This window comes from Peromyscus californicus, unplaced genomic scaffold (assembly GCF_007827085.1).
Source record: "Peromyscus californicus insignis strain IS unplaced genomic scaffold, ASM782708v3 Scaffold_20__1_contigs__length_68692818, whole genome shotgun sequence".
Classification (NCBI taxonomy): Eukaryota; Metazoa; Chordata; class Mammalia; order Rodentia; family Cricetidae; genus Peromyscus; species Peromyscus californicus.
The window spans coordinates 48,488,657-48,513,850 of record NW_026294503.1 but is presented as its reverse complement, the minus strand read 5'-3'; the positions used below and the strand labels follow the sequence as shown (position 1 = coordinate 48,513,850).

The following is a 25,194-nucleotide window of genomic DNA, read 5'->3' as shown; positions in this document are numbered from 1 at the left end:
ATCCCCTACAGCCTGCAGGCCTCCTCCAGTTCAGATCTGGAGTCTGAATGGAAGGGACAGGAGGCAGCGGCCCCAGAGTCCTGTGCCTACCCAGACATTGTCCTGCTAAATGCAATGTTGAATTTCAAAGTTCTGTTTGTGCTCCTTCCTAAGCCCTACCCACACCCCAGTGGCCACTCAGCCCCATTGTTTATGGAAACCAGGACCCTAGCTGACTGGAGAGGCATTCCATAGAGCAGGCCAAAGGGGAGAGGTCCAGACCATGGGGGACATCAGCCAGACAAGCAACCCGAAAACACTTTTGCTGCTACAAGCGTCACACGCTGACATGCCCTTACAACCTGCTGCTGCCTAGCCGCAGATGCCTGGAACACAAGCCCAGTGCGAGCAGGCAGCTGCCTCTCATCACTTCAAGCACTAAGTTCCACGCCCGGGCCTGGCTCTTGCTACAGTGATGAACATCAGCCACTCACGTGGCCCCACCGCCTCGGAGACTTCTCCATTGCACCCTCCGCATCACTGTAAATATCACTTTGTGGTTGGGGAAACTGAGGCATCAAGCGGCGTGAGCATCACCCAGTTAGGCCAGCCCGGGACCCGTGTTTCTCACCCACAAGCTGCCTAACTGTTCCCAAAGAATCCGAATGAAGGAACAAAGGAAGGGAGAGGGAAGAGAAGGGCTGGCCTCCGCTGTTCCCTGGTTAAATGGGAACAGCCACCCTCTCTCTCATTCACCCACTGCCCTTCCCCAGGACATGGTCTGGCCCCTCTACCCAGCAGGCCCCTCTCCCATATTAGCCCTCTGTGGGCTCTATCCTTCTACTCCTTCTGCTTAGCCCAGGGAATCCTAATACCCCTTCCAATCGCCCCCCACCCCACACTCCTTCAGGTCTCAACTAGAATCTATCTTATCCTGGTCATTCCCAAACACCCCCAAATTGATGGACCTTCCTCAGCTTTCCTCTCCCATCGTCCTGTCTGCATGGCTTTTTTCTCCAGCTAGGGTCTCCCTGGGCCTACCCAATCCAGTCACATTCCACAGTAGCCCCAAAGGGCAGCATCTCTGAGTCCAGGACACTCACAGACGGATGTGCGGAGAACACAGATGCACATCAGCCCCCACTGCTCTGTTTGAGGGTCTGGGGCTCTCCCACATTCCCACTGGACAAGATCAACCCCAGCATCAGGGACCTCAGTATCATCATCTCCAATCCCACCAACAAAAAAAAAAGATAATCTAGGCAGAGAAAGACAGGCCTCTGCCTGCAGCATCTCTGCCAGGCTGCTGGGTCTCAAAGACCAAGAAGAGGTGTGCCCTCAACAGTGCATTCGGCCTGCCTAAATCCTCTAGTCTGGTTCCCAAATAAAAAAGTAAATAAAAATAAATTCTTTAAAAAAGAGGCAGTACTGGGCTAGAAATCCACCAAAAACTACACCTTCTGACCATGTGAACTGAAGCCTCCACAGGAAGGAGCATTGTTCGAGCAAGTGCTGCTGGGAAAATAGGCATTCCCACGTTGGAATTGCCCCTCCAGACCATACGACGGCCACCTTCGATGCCCTGCTCCCAATGAATTATCTCCTCAGCGCATCGTTGAACAGAATGTGGGGTTGAAGGAAACCACACCGGACGGAGTGGACGGAGTGGCTACACACCACTCCACTACCCGGTCACGCTGGGATTTGAGCAATTCATCCATTGTACTTTGTCCCCGAGTAACAGCTGCCGGGACCTCTTGAACCTACTCACTACTCAGAAGCAGGGCTCCAGCCCCTAGAGGAAGCTCAGTGTCTGCACCCCCAGGGGTAATCTAACATTCTTGAGAGGGGCTTCTAGCAACCCCACAGCACAGGGTCACGCTGGCCAGAGCTGCTACTTCCTTGTTCTGTCAGCAGGGAGCCATCAGTCCCTCCCCCTCTGTGCGAGATCAAGGTGACCCTGACCCAGCACAGAGTGTGAAACTGAGATGAGGTGGTAACTGAAGCCCCAGACCTCCTCCGTAGAACACTTCAGAAGCATGGGGGTCAAACAAAGGGAGAGGAGCCGACTGGACCGGGATGGGGTCCTAACCTATTGGGCCTACAGCAGGACCTTCTCCCTATTTGTGACTCAGTCTCCCCGAGGGAGTAAGTCAGACTAGGAATTGGGAGCCACATCCTTGGACACAGCTGAAATTCAGCCCTAGATATTCCCCCGAGAACAAGCGAGCCTGGGGTGGCAAAATTTGTGGTTCCATCGTCAAATCTTGGATCTCTCTGTAAAACCGTCTTATTTTCAAACACTTCTGAAGCCTTCGCCAAGTCCAATCAAACATGACGAGGGGCCACACTGTGGGTCCCTGGGGCCATCAGTCTGGGGCTTCCCTCAGGTCCCTCCCAACTTCAACCCAAGTGCAAGAGCACAGCGCGGGTTTGGGTCCACGAGCCCCTCGAGTGCGCGCTGAGGGATGCACCGGAAGCCAGGAGGCACCCACCTCCCTGTCCCCTCCAGGCCCCCGGGCATCAGCACTTACATCTGCACGTGCGGTGGCTGAAAGCGGCCCTGGTTGATGTTGTAGAAGGTGAAGGCCTGGGTGGGGTTGGAGCTGTACTCATCCACCTCAATGATGAGCCTGCCATGTTGGTGCCGCCTCGCCGCCATCACGTGTGACTGAGAGAACGCCATGCCCAGGCCACAGGGGAGCAGGGCCAGGGCCTCGGCCTTCAGGATGCCAGCATCCCACCTAGAGCGCCACATGGACCTCCGTGGGCCACCCGGGCATCTCCCACTACCGCCGCTGCCGCTGCCGCCACCACTGCCGCCTCCGTCCTCGCCGTCGCCGCTGCCGCTGCTGCCGGATCCCCCGCCAGACCTGCAAACAGACTGAAGAGACGGAGCAGAACCATGCGACAGTTAATCTGTTTGGGATTTGTTTTATTTAATGTCAGATGAAGATTTAGAAAGAGGGAAAGGGTGGGGGGAAGAGGGGGGAAAAAACACAGTCGCACACAGCTCAAAAACTCATTACAAATCTTTCCAACTCAGCAGTTTGATGAATATACTTTGGTTAAAAAAAAAAAAAAAGGAGAGCGAAGGGAGGGAGGAGACCATGAGGAAAAAAGAAAAAACTCGCGATGCCATGGACGGATGCATGCATGGTCCAACATGTTTAAATACTTCAGACATTTCTTTTCCCCCTCCAACAAGATTCTCGGAGCCTACAGAGTAGTTGAGCTGGAGACGAGACAATGGCTGGTATTTTGTCAACAGGGAAGTTAAATTTCTATTTTTCAGATTTGGGGAACAGGAAGGATGCCTGCCCAACTCCACCTCCTCCCCACAGACCCCCCAAACACATCCGCAGGACCACACCCACACCCCAGCAAGCCTGAGCAGGTGGGGACAGCACGGGATGAAAATTCCTCCTTCAACGTCAGTTTAGCCTCGAGACATCTCTCGGAGGCACCCGGAGAAGGGGTTTTCCAAGAAGTGGCCATGAAGCTCCTCTGCTGAGGCAGGGTGGTGGCCCCAGGAGAAACCTGGAGAGGATCTCCCTTCCTGTGCATCTCCCTGTCCCCCTCAGGGTCCCAGGATCCAAGAACCCACTTAATCACACAGTGAAAATTCTGTAGTTTTTCTTTCTTTCCTTTCTCTTTCAGTGGAAAGGTGCAGTTTACAGGTAAATTTAACTGGACTAATTTATCTCCCCTGCACAGCCTGGTCTATGGAGCGAGATCCAGGACAGGAACCAAAACAACACAGAGAAACCCTGTCTCGAAAAACAAAAAAACAAAACAAAACAAAAAAACAAAACAAAAACCTCCCCTGCAGCAGAATCTGAGCCCGCTGTGTGGAGCCTGGAGGCACAGACCGGGCCAGTACGGCAGCACCCTGTCCTGGGGGGCTTGGGCCTGGTTACTGACACCGTGGTTCCCTCATCGCTGCTTCCAATAATTTTATAACTGTGTGAGCAGGCAGTGACTTGAAGATTTTTTTTTTTTGCCTTGTTGTTCTCGGATTGTGCTTTTTAAGATCCTCCAACGGCCCTGCTTGGACTGTATTTAACCAAAGAGAAATGATTCCTGGACACTTGGATCCCAGTCATATTAAAGGAAGAAAAATCCCCCTTGCTTTGTGCTCAGAAGGGGAATCGACACACTCAGAAAACAAATTAGATTAGTAAAATGACAAAAATTAGAGACTGGAGAACATTTTAATTACGTGCAAGAAGAAATGGGTTATTAATTCTTAAAAAAAAATCTCAATCATCCCCATACAAGGTAAAATAAAATAGCAATAATTTCTTTCCCTCTCAAAACATGGAAAGAAAGGGACAATTCTGTCAGGCAAGGTAGGGTACATCAGTAGTCTCAGGAGACTGAGGCAGGAGGATTGTTGTGAGTTTCAGACCTCACCTCAAAAAAAGACAGGAGAACCAGAGATGGTGAGATGTGTCTGCAAGCCCAGCACTTGAGAGGAAGAGGGGAACACGTGGTCAGGAGTCCAAGATTATTTGAGTTTGAGGCCAGCCTGGGCTATATAACACCTTGTGGCTCGGTGGTTAAGAGCACTGTCTCCTCTTCCAAAAGACCCGGGTTCAATTCCCAGCATCCCCATGGCAGCTCACAACTGTCTGTAACTCCAGTTCCAGGGGATCTGACACCCTCACACAGATATACACGCAGGTAAGAAACAACAAGGCACATAAAAATATAAATAAATAAACCAGTTTTAAAGATGTTAAAATGAAAAGAAATGAAGAGAGAGAGAGAGAGAGAGAGAGAGAGAGAGAGAGAAATGTAAAGTAGAATCTGACCCTGAGTCACAGTGAGAGATGAAACACCAGCCCAAACCACATGGCCCGAACCTGCTCTCCCAGTCTGAGTCGCTGTCCTCCTGTCCAGGTGGGGACAACCACTCCCCCTTTACCTCTGAGCAGACAAGACCTTGGACAAGAACCTTCCTGCTGGGGGCCTGTGAGAAGCCCGGGTATTGCTGAGGGTAGAGCAAGTGTCCCCACGACTTATCCCTGAACGCTACCAGCTGTGACCACGAACAAGTACTCTGCACTCCCAAGGGCAGTCTGGTCACCCACCTCCGAGTTGTGAAGAGTAAACAAGATGACACCCATGTACACTGGTTGTCACAAGCCCTGGGGGTATACAGCAAGTGCTCAATAAATGCAAGCTATTACTCTTCTTCCTTTAGTCTCTCCCAGGTGGTCTATCACAAAACTTCACAGATGTTGAAAACATGGATGGACGGACAGACAGATGCATGCTCGGATGGACAGTGTCTGGCTAGACTCCTTTCCTAGCACCCAGCACACACCTGGCAGAGGATGGTGTCTGCACAGCCCAGTTCAAGCCTGAGGAGCCACAGTCCTCTTTCCTAGCCAGCCCCATGCCAGCAGCCCATCAGGGTGCCAGACACACTGGGTCCAGCCTGGACAGAGGGGCATCCAGGGCCTCACACACACACTGCCCCCCAGGGAAGCAGGTGCCAGCAGAGACACCTCAGTGGGAAAGCTGACTGGCAACAAGAGATTCAGGGGGAGGAGGCAGGCAGGGAGTCCCGGGTGCCAGCCCTGCAGTGCCGTGCCGAACTTCACGTAAAGAGGACTCACCACAGGTCCTGCCTAGAGAAACCGAGGAAACCAGGAACCCGGGACCTCCTTCTGAGCTTCCATTTCGTGTTTATGGGGCTGTTGCAGCAGCCGCCGCCAGCACACCCGCATTCAGCTCCGCAGTCCACTGAGGGAGAGTAGCTTCCCCGGAAAACGGCTTTCAGCTGGGAAATGCTCACACCTGGTCCCCAAAATGGAGTAGCATGTGTGCATGGTGGGGTGACTGACTGACTTGAGTACTGGGTCCCTGTCCAGTGGGTTGACCTTGAACCAGTTCACAGGTCCTAGGGGAGGGGGGTCCTGCCAGGACTACTCCACAGAGAGAAGCAGTGTAAAAGGAAGGAAGGAAAGAAAGAAGGAAGGAGGGAGGGAGGGAGGGAGGAAGGGAGGGAGGGGAAGGAAGGAGGAAAGAAGAGAGGAAGGAAAGAGGAGAGGGAGAAAGGGAGGGAGGAGGAAGAGAGGAAGGAGAGGAAGGGAGGAAGGAAAAGAGGAAGGAAGGAATTCACCTTGTTCAACAAACACATTTCAGATCCCGCTTTCTGTCCCTGTCCCCTGTGCCCCCCCCCAAAAAAAAAGCACAAACAAAAAATCACTGAAAACAGAAAGAGGTCCCTATCCCCAAAGATTGGGCTGGGAAGGGAGGTAGAACGTATACATAATAGCATCCGGAAGAAAACAGAGCTTAGAAACAAGATAGAAGGCAGTGAGGACTCCATAAACTGGATGATCGTGAACCGCATTTCCAAATACGCATCACCTAACAGGATAGGGAGTGACCTAGCCACACCCAGGCCTGGGCGAAGAGAGCCGAGGTAGAGGGGACAGCAAATTCAAAGGCCCTGAGGCAGAGGGGCATCAGTGATGACCCTCCTGTTACTGTCCCCATGGCTGTCTGCCAGCAGGCCTCTGGGGTGAAGAGGTCACAGGGCATGAGTTCAGGTGATGCTGGCCTGTGGGATGTTGGGCACATCACTTAATCTCTTTCTGCATCCCTACTCATCTCCACTTGGAGTTATAGACAGGGTAGGAGGAATCTCCGTCCATGAAGCCTCAGTAAGAAAGTCGAGTTTGAAGGTTCTGGGCCTGCCTGGTCCAGCGCTGGTGGACACATTCCCTCCATCTGGGAGACTAGCTTAAGTCTTGTCCTCTTCTAAGACAGCCTTTCTCTGGAGCCATGGTGTTGACCAAGACACGGAGGGGCAGGCTGTGCTGAGACGCCCACTGTATGAGAAGTTGACACCCAGAGAAGAAGTCCCATTTCAGTCCCCGCCCCCTAGCTTTGTCTAGCCTTCTGCTGGTTCTGGACTCTGTCACCACAGCCACAACACACCAGCCTCCAGGGGTGCTTAAAACTCAGTCTGCCCACTCCCTCTGGAACACACAACCTCCTAGGAGTAGCAGCTGCCCTCCAGGAAAGCCAGCAAATCTGGACACGCCAGAAGGGCACCAGCCCAGTTTCCCTCCTCAGGCCCAGCTCAGCCACTTGGGGCTCCCCCACCCCAATCAGGAATGTGCACGGAGCCTCCATGTGTGCAGATTCTCACACCACTCCGTCCCTGGCATGGACCACCTGTTTCTTGGCTCAAGGCCTCAGAGGTGATATTCTGCCAAGCCTCCCTAGGCTGTATCAAAGCCTCCGCCCATTGCCCCCAGATCCTCCCTGATCAAAGCCCCCAATACTGGTCCTGGTCTTGTATCTGAGATAAATGAGAAACAAAGTATAGAATGATGGATGATGGATACATGAATATACACGGATGGATGCATGCATGAATACATGGATGGATGGATGCATGCATCATAAATGGATATAGAGATGGGTGTGTGCATAGATGCAGGGATGCGTAGATGGACAGATAGATGGATGCACACATGAATGGATGCATGGATACAGAAATGATGTGTGGATGTGTGTGGATGGATGGATGGATGGATGGATAGATGGGTGGGTGGATGGGTGGATAGGTGGACAGATGTGTGGATGAACTGTGAATGGATAAATGACAGATGGATGGGTGCGTGGATGCATGGATGGGCATGCATAGCCTTTGCATCTGACAGACCATGTTTAAAAGCAACTTTCACTACTCACTACTCCAGATCTGGACTTTTCTTGAAAATGTGCAGATTCTAAATCTCCCTCACGTGACTGAGGCTCCGACACACAGTAGGTGTTTAATAAGTGTCTCATCTGCTCAGGTAAGATGACTCCAATAAAGCCCAGAGTTCTGCAGGGAACTTTTGAGAATTCAGCCAAGATATTCAAATGGTCACAAACCCTCTCCTCTGCCTGGAGCCCAAGGGCCCTCAGAACCCTTCTGTCCTACCTCATCACTAGCTGAGCACACTCAGTACACATCCCTTGATCTTTTTTTTCCTAGCACTGGTGAGCACTGCTCAGTCTAATACCTATTGGTCCCCCTCAAGCCATACCCAGCTCTGGGACTCAAGTGACCCAGGTTTGTGGCAGAGCTGGACATAAGCTCAGTGGGAGAGAACCTGCCTGGTATTCAAGGCCCTAGAGCCAGCAGGAGCAGCAGATGCCCTGGGCCTCCCACACATATAAGCAAAGCCGAAGAGTCGGTGGCCTGGGAGAAGCCGCCAACCAGCTGTGAAGCTCGCCAACCTGCATGTCCCAAAGGCCAGGGAGGAGAGAGATTGAGTAGGGTCCCTAAATCCTCAGCGCATCAATAGCGGAGGAGATGGCAGGTCATCTAACAACAGAAGCCAGTCGGAAGATGTCAGACAGTTGGGCTGGCACTGCCTGGAGCTACATTTATTTCACTGCATGGTTTGAGCACCCATCTCTACCCTCGAAGTCTGTGCACCCTGGACAGCGATGATTCCAGCCTGCTGGCCCTGTGCCATGGCCACCCACCTCCACCTGGCTCTCAGAAGTGTTCAGATTGGGAAGGCGAAGTTTGCCTCTGACCAAAATCAAAAACAATCACTTCAAAAAGACCGAGGTGTCTCTTCCTGGGACACCTTTAACAAAAACCAAAGCGAGGACAGTACTGCGGTGCCTGGAACTCGGGCAACCATCCATGACTGCACGAGAAAACACCCGGCATCCGGGCTGCAGTAGCTATCAGAATCCCAAGCCGATCTTCCCTTGACTGCTCTCCACACACCTGGACTGTGAGGTCAGGCGAGCACCGAGCACTGGAGCCTCTCTCAACCAGCCAGCCCAACATGCAGATGATCACATCGGGTGCTGACTCAGAGCAAAGCTAGACAGAGCCAGCTCTGGGGAGACACTGCTGATGCTGGCTTTTGTTAGAATGTAGCAAATGTCACAGGGGGAAAAAAAGCATCCTACATACTCTGTGTGGTCCCCACAGGTCAAAACACAGGGGATAACACTAGCCAGCAAAGTCTTGAGGGGGTTGAAGTGATGGCTCGGCCAGTAAAGGCACCGGCAGCCGAATCTGAGGATCCGTGCTCCATCCGCCAGACCACATGGTGGAAGGAGAGAACTGACTCCCACAGGCTGTCCCCTGACCTCTCTCTCTCTCTCTCTCTCTCTCTCTCTCTCTCTCTCTCTCTCTCTCTCTCTCTTTCTCTCTCTCACACACACACACACACACACACACACACACACACACACATTTGAAAACGTAATAGACATTTTTAAGTACGAAGGCATGGAGGTTTGCAGAGGATTCTTTTTCAAGCCGTCATCTCCACACACGCTCAAAAAATCACTTTCCGCTGTATTTTTCCTATTTTGTCTGAGCATAAAAATATACAATTGACTAGTTCTGAACGGAAACTATCATAGAAGGCGTAAAGTAAAATAATAAAATAAAATAAAATACAGAAAAGAACTCAAAGGGAAAAGAAACAGCTCCGTGGCCGTGGAGGAGAGTGGAGTATCAAACCCAGCTTCTCAGGGTCCTTCAATAGTGGGGCCTGGGTCCAGCCTTCCTCTGGATCCACTGTAGGTCTCAATTGACAAGAAACTTTGGCGGGCAACTGGCATCCACATCCTGGCAGAATGCACTGAGGAGCTGAGTGGATGCAGAGATCCACAGATGGAGTGAAAGTGAGACCCTGAGCCCCAGAGAGGATAGGATCAACCACAAGCGACTTTTTAAAGCATTTACCACTTAAAAACCTTTTAGCTGGACCCATGCTGAATGTAGCACTACACGATTTTAAATACCCCTTTCTAATTCCTCAGCTGCCCCTCCCCCAAGTCAGTGACACTTCCTTTTTCCAATTCTGTACTTTTATTTCAGAACCATCACGAGCGCTACTTACTGGATCGTGTCCTGGCTGCCACAAATGGCTGCTCACTTATCCCCTTGACTGAAGACAGAGATTGGGTGGGTTCATCCCTGAATCCTGATCAGTCTCCATTCCCATCGCACAGATGGGGACCTGAGATGGGTGGAAGCCACACAGCCCAGGCAGAGAAAGAAACACGCCTACAAAATCCGCGCTCCACTCCAGAAGTGACTGCAATTCTCGAGACTTCCACATCATCTAGCAGACCCACAATCGTGCAAATAACAGCGAGAGGACCCATTTCATTTTTTCCTTCCCCAAAGTACTGGGTGCTGGTTTTCAAAACAGAACGCTTGGAGGCCTGGGCACCTGCAGGGCTGCAGTCGGAAGCTGCTTAGATGTGGCTCCAACACACGCACAGACATTCCCACACACAAAAAAGGAAGCAAGGGTTAAGTGTGTGAGAGCCAACACTGCGTCTCATCACCACACACACACACACACACACACACACACACACACACACACACACACACGTGCCCACTCACACTCAGTACTTGAGGGTGTTGGGGACCTATATGGCTGGGGTAGGGGTGAGGCATGGGGGTCTTGGTGGCTTCACATGTAAATCCGATTTGCAAAGAAAATAACTGTGGCTGGGAGGCTCTTGTAGAAATCGATTTGATAGATGCCTCTGAGGGATAACCACATCAGCACTGTCAGGGTTCCATGTTGGAGTCTCGGGGAGAAGGGGGGGGGCTGTTTCAGAGACAAGCTCAGGTCTAACTTTCTGTGCTCATTCAGGAATTTGTAATTAAGGATTAAACTTCTAAAGTGTGATCAATTAACTAACGTGCCCAAATGACAAACCTAAAAAAGCCAAACTCCATTCCCCACTTCCTACCCCGACAAACACAGGAAACCAGGGGTGGGTGTGGTAGGGGAGGGCACGCTGGCCTTTTCCACGGACGCCAAGTGTCCAAAACGCACTTCGTTACAAAGGAAGGAACAGGCACCATGAGGGAAGGGCTTGCATTTCTCAAGTGGCCGCCAGTGCGGTGTATTATGCAGCTTTGCAGGCTGCAGCTGGGTACGGGAAACACAAGGAGATGAAGTGGAGGGGAAGGGAAGGGATGTGCCTGTCGGAAATGGGAAGCAGACATCATTTTCTCCTCAAAGCGACAGAACGAGCATGGTGACGCTGAAAGTCCCTCCGAGTCCATCAACGCAGAGCCACAAGGCCTCTTGGAAGGAGGCGAAGCAAACGGGGAGGCTGCACTAGGCGGGTAATCTTGCAGGTGTCCATCGGGTGGTGTGCATAGGAAGCTACAATGGCCTGGCTGCATGAGATCACAATCCACCAGAAAGGAGATTAAAAAAGAAGAAGAAGGAGGAGGAAAGGAGGAGGAGGAGGAGAAACTGCTTCTGTATATCATGAATGATCACATTCTGACAACATACTGGCCAAGTTGATGGAACAGAAATTCACAGAGAAACCCACAACTACCTCAAGTCACTATCTGAGTTCTAAACTAACACACATAATCTTGGTTTATTAAGGTTTTTTTGGGGGGGGGTTGATGAAATTTCGATTGCCCCACATGTGTTTAAAATAGAAACAGAGCGTAATTAAGCTTACTTTCATTGGGGGAGAAAAATTGAAATAAAGAAAATCATTTGTGTCGGCAACATACTGGCCAGCCAGGTCACCGAGAGTGCTAAAGTGAGCTGAATGAATCTGGAAATGCTTCTGCCCCATGCCACCTCCAGAGAGGGGCTTGCTTTCTGATTATTTATTTTTCTTTCTTTCCCTGGGAGTTGCTTTGGCTTGTCACTTCTTGGTCTCCTCTTCAGACCCAACCTGAACAATGTCAGTGGGAGTCTCTGGGCGATGCTAACGGGTGATGTGGTGAGATGTGGACAGCCGCACATCAGGCACCGGGCTGCAGTGGACTGCTTTCTCCATGCCCGGCACAGCCCATGCTCAACGATCTTTGCTTCAGAAAGGGCCACCTTTACCTGCCTTTCTCCCTGGACCCTGGGTGTCAGATGTATCTAGTCACAGAGGGCACAGCACTGGAGCAGAAAGGAGTCCCCACGAGCAAGCCTGCCTCTCACCTGAGGGGCCAGCGACTTCGCTCTGTGGATCAGGACAGGTCTGGGAACCCATTTCTAGGCCTCAGCCCCCAGAAGAGCCAGGGCCTCAGGCCCCTTCTCTTCTGAGGTGCAGACAAAGGTTGACTGGAAAGAACCCCAGGAACAAGAGCGTGCAGAAGGGCGGCCACATGCAAAGGACTCTTTTTTGTTCTGGTGAGGGAGGGTTAATGGGAGAGACGTGTCATGTTATCACTTCAAGGATTTTGACAGACAGTTCCGGGATAAGGGAGAAAACTCCACCCTTAACTGCAGCTCTGAAGACTTGAAAGGCATTCACTAACCTCCACTAATTGCATGTTTTTCTGTGTGTCATATTTACTTGTTGGAAATCTTGCCTGGCCCATTCATTTCCTCTGCCCCGCTATTCATGATCACTCACAGGCCCGAGATTAGAAGAGTGAAGGCATTTGGAAAGATTAAAAGCTCACCACAGTTTGGCAATGATTTCCTTCTTTCCATAGGTCCAGAACCTGCAGAGTATGCCGAGCTCACCCCCCTCCCCTCTTCCATGTGCTCCTTCAGTGAAATCTACCTTTCATCCCTAATTCTTCAGACAGCACGGGGAGCTGTGGGTCCTGCGAGTGATGAACAGACAACCAGCCACCACTGCCTGGGTGGGCAGGTAGCAAGTTCAAGAGAGAATTAATGAATTCACTTTGGATGGATGAAGATTTAGCAGCCCCGTGGGTAGACCGGGCATTTTGATAATGCCGCTTTGCTTGAGTGTGGTTCCATGGGTCTCACTGTGTCCTCCTGATACAACAACCTAGGCCCTACTAGAAATACCCCCCAATTACCATCATCTTCTATCTAAGCCTAGACCCGGTCCAATAGTCCCTAAATTCAGGACATTAGCCTGGGTAAGTGTGAATGGTTCTAGGCACACCACACAGTCCTTACATCTTAGACACATCATCTCACACATCCTACCCAGAACCTACCCTCATCTAATTCACCCCAAGTCTTCCCAAATTCCTCAAGCTTAGCAGTAAATCAGGAGGCAGCCCTACTCAGCACCGTTTCCAAGCGCACGATTAGCCTCTCAAGACTAAATATCTTGTCTTTTGAGCGGCCATCAGCCAATTAACACTGCTCCAGCTCTCGGGGAAACTGGGAGAGATGCAACCATTTCACTGAAATCCATCTTGAGCAAAAGGAGATTTTATAAGTGTTGAGGGGCTGCCACTTGGAAAGCCAATTTGCAGGGAGACGGGCGGTACAGAGATTAGTATGCATGCTCCCACAGATCAGTACCCTGCAGACGCGCCTTGCTCCAGACGCCTCCCTGTCACCACCGGCTCCAAAGCCTGGTGCTCTCCCCTGCCTCGGTACCCTCCCCAGATGGTCTCCTAATGCCTTGGCTTCTAGCTGAGATGGAGCAGTCACCCCAAAAACCTGTCCAGCCTCCCCCCACGGCATTTTTAGTCCTGTGTCAAATACTAGTGAAGTTGTCTTAATTTTCCTTTGGCCAAGGCCAGTTGGGGTGTTAACATGGTTAGTGCCTGAGTGCCCCAACAGCCCACCAATGTAGCTGATCCCTGCTAGCAAGTCTGCCACTACCATTCATACCCGGCAAGCAGCCCAATCATTCAATGGTGCCTCACTTTTGTTTCCCCGGGTTTAATTTTATAATTGTTAACAGTTCGTTCTCCTCCTAGCCATTCAGGGGAAGAAGTGGAAGGGGGGGTGCACTTCTGGAAGGATGCCGGGGGAGAGAGGACAGCCCAATAGTGAGGAAGAAACATCCATGCCAGGCTAGCTGGACAGGGATGGCATCCAGTTCCAGTGTGGTGTGCCCTGACCCCAAGGAACCACTGAGCCTGGACCCAAAGGGTTGGGAGGGGGTAGAAGATGGAGGGTCTCCAATCCCTAAGACTGGCCTCCGGGGTTCTTTCACCCAACAGCGCTCCCCTGCCCCTGCCTAATCTGTCTGGTAGCATGTCCCAAAATAAACACACAAGAGGCTTTCAGCTCGGACAGTCCATGGAATACTGTCCTGGAGGACTGGGTGCTATCTGGTTAGTCACCGAATCCCCTGAAGGGACACAGCAAAGAACAGTTAAGTGTGTTGAATGAGTGAAGGAAGAATGATGGAGAGATGATGGATGGATGGATGGATGGACGACAGATGGGTGTTAGTGAAGTTCCCAGCAATACCCAGCAAAAGTAGCCACTTGACCGCCCTCGGCCCCCCTCCTCACCCCCCTTCTCCAAGTGTCAGCAGAGGCTGGCTGCACACAGTAGGCTCTCCACAGCCCGGGGTGGCTATTGTTATCACCCTCATCATCACTTGCACCCCACCAGCCCTCTCCTTCCACCGGTTACTCCAACAGCAGGCAGCGGCAGCCGGCCAGCCTGGGAAAAGTTTCGCTGACCGCACGGCCTGGCCAAGCCCCCTCCCGCCCGCACCGGCCCCGCGGGCTGCGCAGCGGCGGTGGACGACCCGGGCCGCGCGCCCCGGGTAAGGCAGAGGCGGCCAAAGTAACTTTGAGGGCGCCACGGGCCGCCCGGATGCGGGGACGGGGTCCCCGGCCGCGCCCCCTCCGGCCCGCCGCCCGCACCCGGCCCGTGCGCACTCCCGGCCCGGCCGGGTCCTACCTGGCCCCGGGCTCCTCTTCGGCGGCCGCGAGCAGCAGCGCGCGCGGAGGGCGGCGGGGGCCCGGCTCCCGCGAGGGCGGCGCGCAGGGGCGGGGGCCTCTGCGCCGCGCGGCCGAGGCTGCGAGTGGGAGCCAGACTCCTCCTTCGCGGGGCGGGGGGCTCCCCGCGCCCCCTCCCCCGCCCGGCTCCGCGCCGCCCCGGCCCCGCGCGCCGCCGCGCCGCTCCGCCCGCGCGCACGGGCCCCGCAGGAGCGCGATCGCGGCCTCGGGCCCCGGCCCCGCGCGCCCTCCCGCCCGGGTCCCGGCCACCCCGGCCGCGCCTGGGGCCTCGGCGCCCTCCCGGGCCCGGAGCCCGCATCCCGCCGCTCAGGGGCCGCCCCGCGCCCTCTCCGCGCAGCCCCCAACCCCGGCCGCCGAGCGCCGGGAGAGGGGAGCGGGGCGGGGCGCCCTCACCTCCGGAGCCGCGCGCCACGCTAGGCACCGCGTGCAGGGGCGTGCGTGGCTCTTTTCTGGTGCCCGGGCACCCGCTCCATAGCCAGGACCCCAACCTGGGACCACCGGGGTGCCTTGTCCCTGGAGAGACACAGACACACACCCCCTCTTTCCACACACACACTGGATCAGGCCTGGGTCCTCCAGCTGAGTCCCTATGTCTCCCGGTCTCCCACCTCTGGCCTTCTAGGTGGCCTGCAGTGGCCTCACCCAGAAACCCTGAGACCGCAGGTAAGCCAGTCAAGGAGGCAGAGGATCCAGCACTAGGTTTCAGGGAGGCCCTGGTCAGGGGTCAGGGGTCCTCAGCCTCTCAAACTTCCCAAGCTGGACAGACCTCTGGGTCTCTTTGCCTCTGCCTCCCAGGGGCCTAGCGTGGTCAGGAAACAGGAACCACTCTGGCCTGGGCCTTCCCCCATAATGGAAGTTAGGAGGGAGGCTCCTCCAACTCCCCTTAACCAATGCCTGTGCGTCCGACTTGCCCATCTCGTCTGACCCAGCTCTCTCAGATGGTTAGCATCAGACCCCAAGGACACCTCTGTGGGAACTTGAGGTCTGGGGCTGCTCTGAAGGAGAACCCAGTCTTAAGAGGGAGGCCGAGGGAGACACATGGGAGGAGGGGACAGCTACCTGGGTGGCTTCCTGGAAGTGGAGATGCAGATGCGGCAGTGGATAAGAGCATGCCCAGGGTGGAAAGAACCTTCTAGATAGAGGCTGGTGCAGGCCAGGATCCCAGCCAGGGTGGGATGGTGAGGCTCTGTGGCGTTAGAAGATAGAGAACGCCAAGGAGGGTCAGGTTCTGGGATAAATTAAGCCCGTGGAGTTCTTCAGGAGCCATGGAAGGTTATGGCTGGGGATCCTTGCCTTGCCTTGCTTGCATTTTTGAATAGTGCTCACTCTGGCATCGCAGACAGGGCGTGGGCCTGGGTGTGGAAAGGCTGGGGGGGGGGGGGGAGGAACTGATACAGAGGTTCTCCCACTGGGTCCCCACCTCTCACTCCTACACTCTGAAGAGCCCCTTTCCTCCTAGGACTGCAATACCACACCGTGCCTTAGAAAACTGCTCTGCCTATCTGGGAGAGAAGGTTGGGGCACAGGATGTCAGCAGACTCTGTCTGCCGCCTGCCAAGAACAATACTGCAGCTGGGCATGGCCTTTAGGGGACAAGAGCAGAGCAGAGAGAGAGAGACACTGGGCGTCTTGTGACTGTTGTCCTCCAAAGGCTGGGTTCCGCCAGAGCTCAGCTCCCAGATTATCGTCTCTTACCGTGCATCTATTGAGTATCCACCGTATGCCTGGCACTCGGCGTGTGGTTCGGAACCAAGTATGAGCTCGCCACCGAAGATCTGTCATCACCTGTACCACCCACACACCCTGCCTCAGTTAACCCCCTACTCCTCTCCTGGTCCAGGCAGTACCTCCAGAGGTCAGGCCCCAGAACCTGATGCTGCATCTACAGGGTCTGTAGCCCACTCAATGTCAGTGAATGGCTCTGAAAGATGAGGGAATGGGGAACGTGGGGTGGGCAGGACAGACCCGCTCCTAAATGAACAGCCCATCTGGGCAGACAGCAGACATTCTGTGTAAGGGAAAATTTACTAACACAGTGGTCTTGTTCATGAAGAGTGATGGAAACACCACCCGATCCTCACTACTGAACCAGCCAGGGATGCTTGTTCTGATGGGAGGCATTTCCTGGGTGCCTACTGTGTGCTGGAGACCCAGGGAGAGGGCAAGAAGGTGGATTCTCTGCCCCACTTAGACACCGCCAGTCTCTCCCTGCTAGCCTAGGTCTGTCTATCTGGATCCTGACATAGCCGCCCTGGAAAGGGTCACCTCAATGGCACAGGCCTCATCTCAGACCTTCCTCCATATCCAGAGGCTAAGAAGGAAAGGGTACCCCTAGCTATGGATCCTGCTCACCTCCAAGTTCACTGTACAGTGAACACTCCCCAACTCCTGAACCTTGGCTTGAACACAAGCTCAGATTCCTGCTCTGTCCCTTAGGGCCGTGACTCAGAACTTTGATCTCTCCTTCTGTACAGTTGATCAGTGGCCTCCCCCTCAAGGCAGTGCAGCTGGCACCTAGCACAGTCACAGTTTTAGGTACCAAGTCTGGGGATCTGAATTCTAACCTCAGCTTTTCACTAACGTGTCCGGAACCTTGGGCATTCTGGTGTTTGTCTAAATCTCCATTTCCTCATCTTGAGGAGAAAAGGGTGTAACGGAGAGCATGACGCCGTGTGGGGAAAGGACCTTGGGAGCTCTCTGCATCCATCTCTAGCTAGAATTTCATGGTGAGCCAGTGAGATGTCTCAGCTAGGAAAGGTGCTTGCTGCTAAGCCCGAGGACCTGAGTTCGATCCTCAGGACCCACATGGTGGACATAACGAGAGAATCGACTACCACAGTCATCCTCTGTCCTCTGAATGCACACACACACACACACACACAGAGAGAGAGAGAGAGAGAGAGAGAGAGAGAGAGAGAGAGAGAGAGGAGAAATAGATAGATAGATAGATAGATAGATAGATAGATAGATAGATAGATAGATAGATAGATAGATGTAGGATTCTATCAGGCCACAGAAGCCCCCTCAATACCATAGTACTAACCTCATGTGACCCATGAAAATCTGGGTGGGAACCAGATGTAGGTGTGTCTGGGCAGGGAAACCACCCCTGTTATCTACAGAGACTAAAATGCCAGGTCCAATGGCTCCCAAGGAGATGGGTCCTGGCCACTGGTGCCCTCTGAGTTACCATTTACAAGTCACTGGTAGATGGTTTTGAGCGTTAGTGCTCCTGTCCTCGGACCCTCTGTGGTGGCTGCTAAAGAATTTTCTCAGCTGTCTTCTTGCTGACTTATTTTTACAACAGTCTGGCATGGATCCAAGCAAGGGGTAGCCTCCCCACAAAGGGGAGGAAGCTTCAGCTGATGGACTAAAAACTATGGGGCAGGGGGGTACTCCGAAGGTTTCAAAACCTGTCCAGCTAGTCTAAAGTTGGGATGTGGGGCCAACCCTCACACTACAGTTACCTTCCACCGTCCCTTCTGCTCATTCTGCCCCCAGCCTGGTGCCGGGCAACTCCTTCCAACATTTTTAAAGCCCCCACCATCCCAGGCAGGCTCTGTGGGGCTCAGCTGAGCTGTCCAGGGTCCTGGCCAGGCCCACTCTCACCCCAAAGGCTTCTCTGATTTGTCTCCTACACACACACACACACACACACACACACACACACACACACACACACACCCCCTCCCTCCTGGAAATCAAAAGGAAACCAGAATCTGAAGCCGGGCCAGCCCCTACCACATGTCAGCGCCCAAGGCATCAGTGGCCATTTCTGAAAAGGGAGAGCAACCCAGAGCAGGCCAGGACTCAAGATCAACCATAGTCCCAACCTACAGGCCTGGCAAAGACACCGACCTGGAGGGACAGTGGCCCCATGCTGCCGTTGAACACCAAGCCCTGGATGGGGTGAAGCTTTGAAACTAAGTGACTGCTACACCCTGTTGACCAGGGAGGGACGCTGGCTGGGGAAACACAGAGAAGAAATTGCAGAGTGCCCGGTGCCATAGGCCAGGAAAGGGAGGGGGAGAGAGAGAGAGAGAGAGAGAGAGAGAGAGAGAGAGAGAGAGAGAGAGAGAGAGAGGGAGAGAGAGGGAGAGAGAGGGAGAGGGGGAGAGATCTAGCAGGGCTGACGGTGACACTGGAGTCATCCTGGGTGGGGCAGCTCTTGAGCCAGTCTTTCCAGAGAGGCACAAGGGATCCAATGATCCTAGGGCCGTTCTGGGAGAGGGCTGTGAGCACCCGCAGGCTCCAGCAGTAGAACTAAGTGTCCCCAGTCACACATGGCTGGCCGCACCTCATGTGACCCCCCTGACCCTCTTTCTGGAAGAAGATGCTGAGCCAGGGGGAGGGGCTTTGGGCAGCCCGTGGACCTCATAGCACCCCGGCTCCAGACACTACTGCTCTCCACGCCATGCTGAGTCAATGGAACAGGTAAGAAGACTGAAGGAGAAGACACAGGTCAAGTGGTCAGGGCTGAGGTGCTCAGTGTTCAACATCTTTGTCCGTGGGTCACAGAACGGGGCGAGTGGGGGCAGGGGCCTCCTGGTCATCCCTTGGCTCCTGTGCATCTGTCTACTTGTTCCCTATCCAGTAGTGAGCGTACATACATACACACACACACACACACACACACACACACACACACACACACACAGGACCTCAGTATCCCCCATTGTGTTCAAGACTAAATCCTATATGAAGGATAAATAATTTAGGCCAGAAAACCCTCTTGAGCCTCCAGGAGGTTGCATCAACTCTGCCTGAGCCTGTGAGACTTGAGTGGGACTGGGAGCCAAGAGGGCATCTGGGCAGGCCTGGCATCCAGCAGTGCCAGCCGCCAGGAATACCCGGGAGCCAATGCCTGTGCTACACAGCCCTGCCCCACCCTCTCCTACCAGAAGTCCCTTTTTACCTCCCTTCTGGGGTAGGCAATGTAACCAGCTGGAGACAACCCTGCCCGAGGTGTCAGACGGGCTTGGGCATGCCTCTGGGTCCTGAGCCAGGCGCTCGGCCTGTTGCCTCACCTGTAATGCGAGGCTTGCCTCATAGGCTGTGCCAACTATGCTAGACAGGGATTCGGAGCTGCCTCAAGCTCTCTGTCTGCCACATGCACAGAGCAGGGAGGGCCCCCAGGGAGCCTGCAGGGCTGGCCAGCCCACCCTGAGGCCGTAGCCCTGTGCTAGCCCCGTTGGATCTCTAGTTCCATTCCCTCTACCCAGCAGGTACATAGTGAGTTTGAAACTCCCCAAGATGCTTACAGCCACCACCACCCCCAGTAACCACCTTACTTTTGGAGGTGTCTGAATTGTGAAATAGAGTCTACTGGGCAGTCACTGACCCAGAATGAGAAAGGTAAAAAAGAAGAGCTGATTAGTGGAGGGTCCACTAATCTAGGAGAGGTACCAGAAAGCTAGGGAGACCCAAGAGGCTAGAGAAGTCTAGCTGAGCCTCGGGTTCCCTTCTTGGGAAAGGAGGCCTATGCCTCTGCACTCCTGCAGGACCCACCTGCCTCAGACTCCTCCCCCTGGTACCCATACCCCCGCCCAGGCTGCAATGCTGTTCTGGGACCTTCCTGAGCCTGTTCACTCCCAGGCCCCTCCAGTCACCCCACAGCTGCCCCTCACTAGCCTGGCCACACGCCCTTTATCTGTGTCTTCTCCAGTGAGAGATACCTGCTGTCAATCCGTTAGCTGGCTGAGACCAAGAACAGGCCTTTGTGTGTCAAGCTGGCATGTAGCAGACACCCACACTCTAGTTTGAATGTTTCCTAGAGGCGTATTTGGATCTGAATCATCAGAAATGGGGGGGAGGGTGTTGGCTCTTGCACTCCAGTGCCACGTTAAGTTCCATTACACAAATAAGGGAAACTGAGGCACAGTTAGAGAAAGAAGTGTAGGGTAGAAACCCTCTGTTCTGAGTTGAGACATTGGGATAGGGCTAAAATGTGTTTCCTCAAAGACCCTGATATCACCCCCGGCTCTAATTCACACAGATAATCCCAATCTTACAGATGAGAATCATGAGTGAGGTCCGAGGTTTGAGTGACAGGGTTAAATGGGGTGCATGGAGAACCCTATAACCTCCCATCCCACCCCGTATTCCCCTGCTGCGGCGGCTCTGTGGGAAGCTGAGGGGAAAGAAACGGGGTTTGTGTACCACATGGATGAGACACTCAGCTCCCAACGCTCTCCAGTGGGTCAGCCTCGCTGACCACTGGGAGGATGGACTTACCCAAGGCTATCCTCCTACTACATCTTGGGTAGCAGCCTCCAAGTCCTGTGCCAGCACCTTCTATGGATTCCCCATGGACCACACACACCCTTCCCCAAACCCCTTGGTCACTCCTGGGACACAGTGCTAGAGCCACTGTGTCTCCTGGCTTATGGCTGTCTGCTTCTTCCTGTAACAGAGGGATGGAGCAAGGCAGGGCCTGAGAGAAGCCCTGGTGCAGGGACCAGGGCTGTGGCGGTGTTCAGTGTTTGCCTGGGGTCCGTCTCCCAGCACTGGAGTGGGAGGAAGATGAAAGGAGGGGGGAGGGAGGGGGGAAGAGAAACAAACAAAAAACTGGGTGTCCACAGCAGACATCACCAATCGATCCCTGTAATCTCTCCTGTTAAACCAAGGGCAACATCATAATTCCTGCCCCGGACTCTAGGCAGCCACTATATGGGGTTAGCCCTGGACACGAGGTCCACTTGGCACTCTGACAAGGCCACGGCTCTCTAGCACAATCTAATCATTCTACACCTCCCTCTGCTCAGGCTCCGCTGGATCAGACTCAAAGCTGGCCCAGAATACCAGAACACTTGGCTGGAAGGACTTTTTGACAACCTCTGGGCACAGAAATATGGAGCTGACCCACTTTGGGTAGACAGCAGCTGTGCCCAGACCAGGCCTGAAACTCCTGCTCCAGACCCCACCTCAGTGTCTACCACACAGTTTATCATATCCAGGGGAGCCTGGGGACGGGGCTTACCTATCCAATGGGGCTTCTCCAGAGACTTGCCCATGGACTTCAAGGCACTTACTTCAACTATACAGGTATGGAAACTGAGGCTCAGGGAGATCTAGTGACAAGCCAGGGCTCACCATGAGGTAGACTCCAAATCCTATACTCACACCTTCTATGGGGTCCCCAGGGGCCACACACACTCCCTTCCCCAATCTCCTCGGTCACTTCTGGGAGTCTAGTACCCTGGTGTTTTGCTCTCCTTCCCAAACGGCCCTCCTGCTGTTCCCATCGCCCAGCCACCAGCTGGGATCCCACCTCCTGAGAGCTACCTGCCAAGCCATCAGCCACTGTCCCCACCCCAAGGCAGCCAGCAGGAACAGCAGCAGCAGCCTGGCACAGACCCACCTCTGGCCACTCTGTGGTTCTGATCCCGCAGAGCAGGCTCCCTCCCAGCCCTGGGTATATGTCTGCAGAAGGGGCTGGGTAGAAACCCAGGGACTCAACAAAGCAGACTTGAGAACTGGCTGAGATGCTGTAGTGGAGTGAGCAGGGGAACGCGCAGGGAGTCAGACAGGGTAGCTCCCGCTGTGAGTGTGCCCTGTCCACAGTCTAGATGCACAGGTGGTACAGCATCCAGAGAGGTTCCCCTACCAGTCGTCACCCCCAGGTGGGCACTCAACAGCTAAGGACAGTCAGAGACAAGAATGGGGTGTCCTTGGTTCTACTTGGTCCATTGTCCTCCGGCTTCTTGTACTGGTGGCTCTTCTGAATGGCTGTTTCGATTCCTGGTACCCCCTATTCTGACTTTGACCCCTAGAAGCAGCTGAGGGCTGGGCAGGAGAGCATCTGATCCACAGAGACTCCAGTGACCTTGAAACTGTCCCACAGCTATGTCAGTAGGACAAGGAAAAGAGACTAGCCTAGGCTCCAGGGTCCCCTCAGCCAGCCCCTCTGTCTCTGAGTTTTCACCTCTTCCTCTGCTGAATGGATTCTGATTCTTTCTGGCCAGGCTGATGATGGGCAGGAGGAGGTGATAGTGAGTCCCTAGCCCTTTCCAGACCCTTCCTTCCCCATTTCCCCATAAGAAAGCAACTGAGGCCCTTGGAAGGAGGCAGGCGGCTGAGTGCCCTGTCTGCAGCCCCACAGGCATTTGGCAAGGCTCCTCACTGTCTGCCACTTTAGGGTGTGATGGTGGAACACGGTCGGTCAGTGCCAGGATAGACAGCACCAGGATGGGCAGCCTGTGGGGGAGGGGGGCAGCCACACGGAGTCTGTTGGAGGGGGCTGTCCAGGGCTACTGTCACAGAACAGAGGAAAACTTACAACCAGAAACGGAGCCACGCTGGAGAATCCTACAGAAAGAAGCCGCCATCTGGGAGGGCAACAAGTTAAGGAAAGCGTGTCAAAGAGAAAGTTGTCAGTACCCACTGACGTCCGGCTTCACATTTGCTGGAGAGAATCCCAGGGGACTGTGCTTAGGTTACACGTCCAGCCTGGACCAACTATTGCATTGGTTAGTCTTTGTTTTGTTTTTGTTTTTGTTTTGTCAACTTGACGTAAAATATGGTCATCTAGGAAAAGGGAACCGCAACTGAGAATGAAGTCTGAAGTCTCCGGGAAGAGACTCGAGCTTTGGCAAAGAACTTGGAGGTGACTGGCATGTACAGTGGTGTGGTGACTCTGGAGAGCAGGTTACAGGTCAGCAGGACCACCAGGAAGTATCCACAGAAGAGGATCTGGGGAATGGAGACGAGGAGAGACATCCTGAGTGGGTGCGTCCTTCTAGCCCTGCTTACCACGTTGTGATTTTCTGTTGTGTTGAGAACAAAGATCCCGTGTCTTCTTGGGCCAGTGTCTGAACCGTGTTGGGAAGGGGGCTGCCTTGTTAGTAGGAGCCCCTAGAAAAGGGTTCCCCCCATTTCGGGTGGGAAAATGAGGAGACTCGGCATGACAGTGGTGGATCCCCGGTCCTCTCTTCTCCTGGCCCTGGGATGTTGGCTGTGAGCGGTACAGCCACTGTGGGGGGGGTGGGGGGAGCTGGTTACACTCCCTCTTCTTGGGCCTCTGACTTTCCTCAGGAGCCTCAGCTGAGCCCCTGCTCTACTGAGATCATCACCATCCTGGTGAGGCCAGGCAGAGCCCGGGCCTGCTGACATCCTTCATGAGGAGGCGTCTGCTGGGAATAAGCTCCTATGAGGCCCCTGATATCCTGGATGGGTGTTCACTCTGGTCAGCATCAACTACTGGACTCCAGGAGACAGCTGAAGCACATACTAGTGATCTGAGGAAGGAGTCTCAGCAGGCTGGCCCTCAGTTGGGAACAGACCCACAAGTACTGCAGCTTCCCAGAGTCTGCATCCTGGTCCGGCTTTAGAGTGTGACAGGCCCTGGTCCACATTCTGGCTCTGCTACATCCGACATGCTTGTTTGACCTTGGATAAGTCTGAACCTTTGAGTCTGGGCCCCGCTCTGGAATCTGTGAATGGGCTGTACGTAGATACCCATCCACGGGGATGATCCTAAGTGACTGACCAGAAGGAACCAGTCAGGTTAGCCTGAAGACAAGCAAGGGAGGCAAATAACCAGCTCATATCTAGCCTTATCCAGCATCTGTGTGGAGAGGACAGACAGACAGGAACTCACACTCCATCAGGACAGCAGGACAGACCTCCAGGATCCCTAAAGTTCCTCTAACTTTGACCCCACATCTACCTCCCGCCTCCTCCATTGGCCAGCACCACGGCCTCTGCTCTGTGTGTAAACCACACAGAAGCTTCGGGCGGTCCACAGGGCTGCACTGTCTGTGCCCACCTGTCATCCTCTGTCACCATGTCCAGCATCTTCTTCTCTCTGGCTACAGCCATTGGTGCCGCACAGCCAATCTAGAGCTCATGTTCAAAGCAACCAACCACCCGCTGGCCCAGGAGGTGGAAGACGCCGATGGACCCCCACCACTCATACCTTATAACACTGCAGAAGGCCAGGCAGGATGGGGCAACATCCCTCAGGAAAGCCGGTGTTTGTATTGTCAACAGAGGCTGGGCTGGAGTTTGCTATGCACACAGCACCAGGAAGGTGCGGGCACCCAGGTACTAGTGTCTGCCAGCTCCTGCCACCAAGCCCGGAGCCTTGGCCAGCTCCATTGGTCTTTAACAAGTGAAACTCACATTATGTGGGGGCAGCAGGGTCTCTAGATCTCTGTGCTGTTAGGGTGGTACACCCCTTGCAGTGGCTTCTGACTGCCTGGGATGCAGCTGGTAGAGACTGGAACAGGCAGTGTAGCCTTATTGGAGATGTGGAATGACCCTGCTCCAGCCGGGGACACACACACACACACACACACACACACACACACATACACGCACACCACTCGCAGTCTTACCAGCCCCAGGTCCTCTCCTTTGGGTCATCTTTATCTCGGCATCTGCCTCACTAACCACTGTCCCTCCATCCTCAGCAAACCACAGCCTGTCCCCTGTCCTGTGACTAACAGCAGTGTCTGGCCTTGCACTAAGAGTCCCAGGGATGAAAGGCAATCACCAGGAGACACAGAAAACACAGGATCTGGGGGCCCTAGGCCTGGCTACCT

General features: G+C 54.0%; 2 protein-coding genes across 4 annotated transcripts in view; one reads left to right on the top strand and one right to left on the bottom strand.

Annotated features, from left to right (window-relative positions):
- The window catches only part of Mpped1 (metallophosphoesterase domain containing 1), a 78,208-nt gene extending 63,496 nt beyond the window's left edge, over positions 1-14,712 (bottom strand). Inside the window, exons 1-2 of one of the 3 annotated variants that reach the window (XM_052748496.1) lie at positions 14,592-14,712; positions 2,514-2,863 (exon numbers count right to left, since the gene is read on the bottom strand). In XM_052748496.1, coding sequence (XP_052604456.1) covers positions 2,514-2,737 — 224 coding nt within the window. In that variant the 5' untranslated portion in view covers positions 2,738-2,863; positions 14,592-14,712. Of the gene's footprint in view, positions 1-2,513; positions 2,864-5,606; positions 8,267-9,869; positions 10,272-14,591 lie in introns of those variants that run through there. The other 2 variants (XM_052748497.1, XM_052748498.1) reach the window with 2 other exon arrangements.
- The window catches only part of LOC128116166 (basic proline-rich protein-like), a 30,628-nt gene continuing 8,169 nt past the window's right edge, over positions 2,736-25,194 (top strand). Inside the window, exons 1-3 of the mRNA XM_052747372.1 lie at positions 2,736-2,854; positions 14,327-15,084; positions 15,273-15,313. Coding sequence (XP_052603332.1) covers positions 2,736-2,854; positions 14,327-15,084; positions 15,273-15,313 — 918 coding nt within the window. The remainder of the gene's footprint in view (positions 2,855-14,326; positions 15,085-15,272; positions 15,314-25,194) is intronic.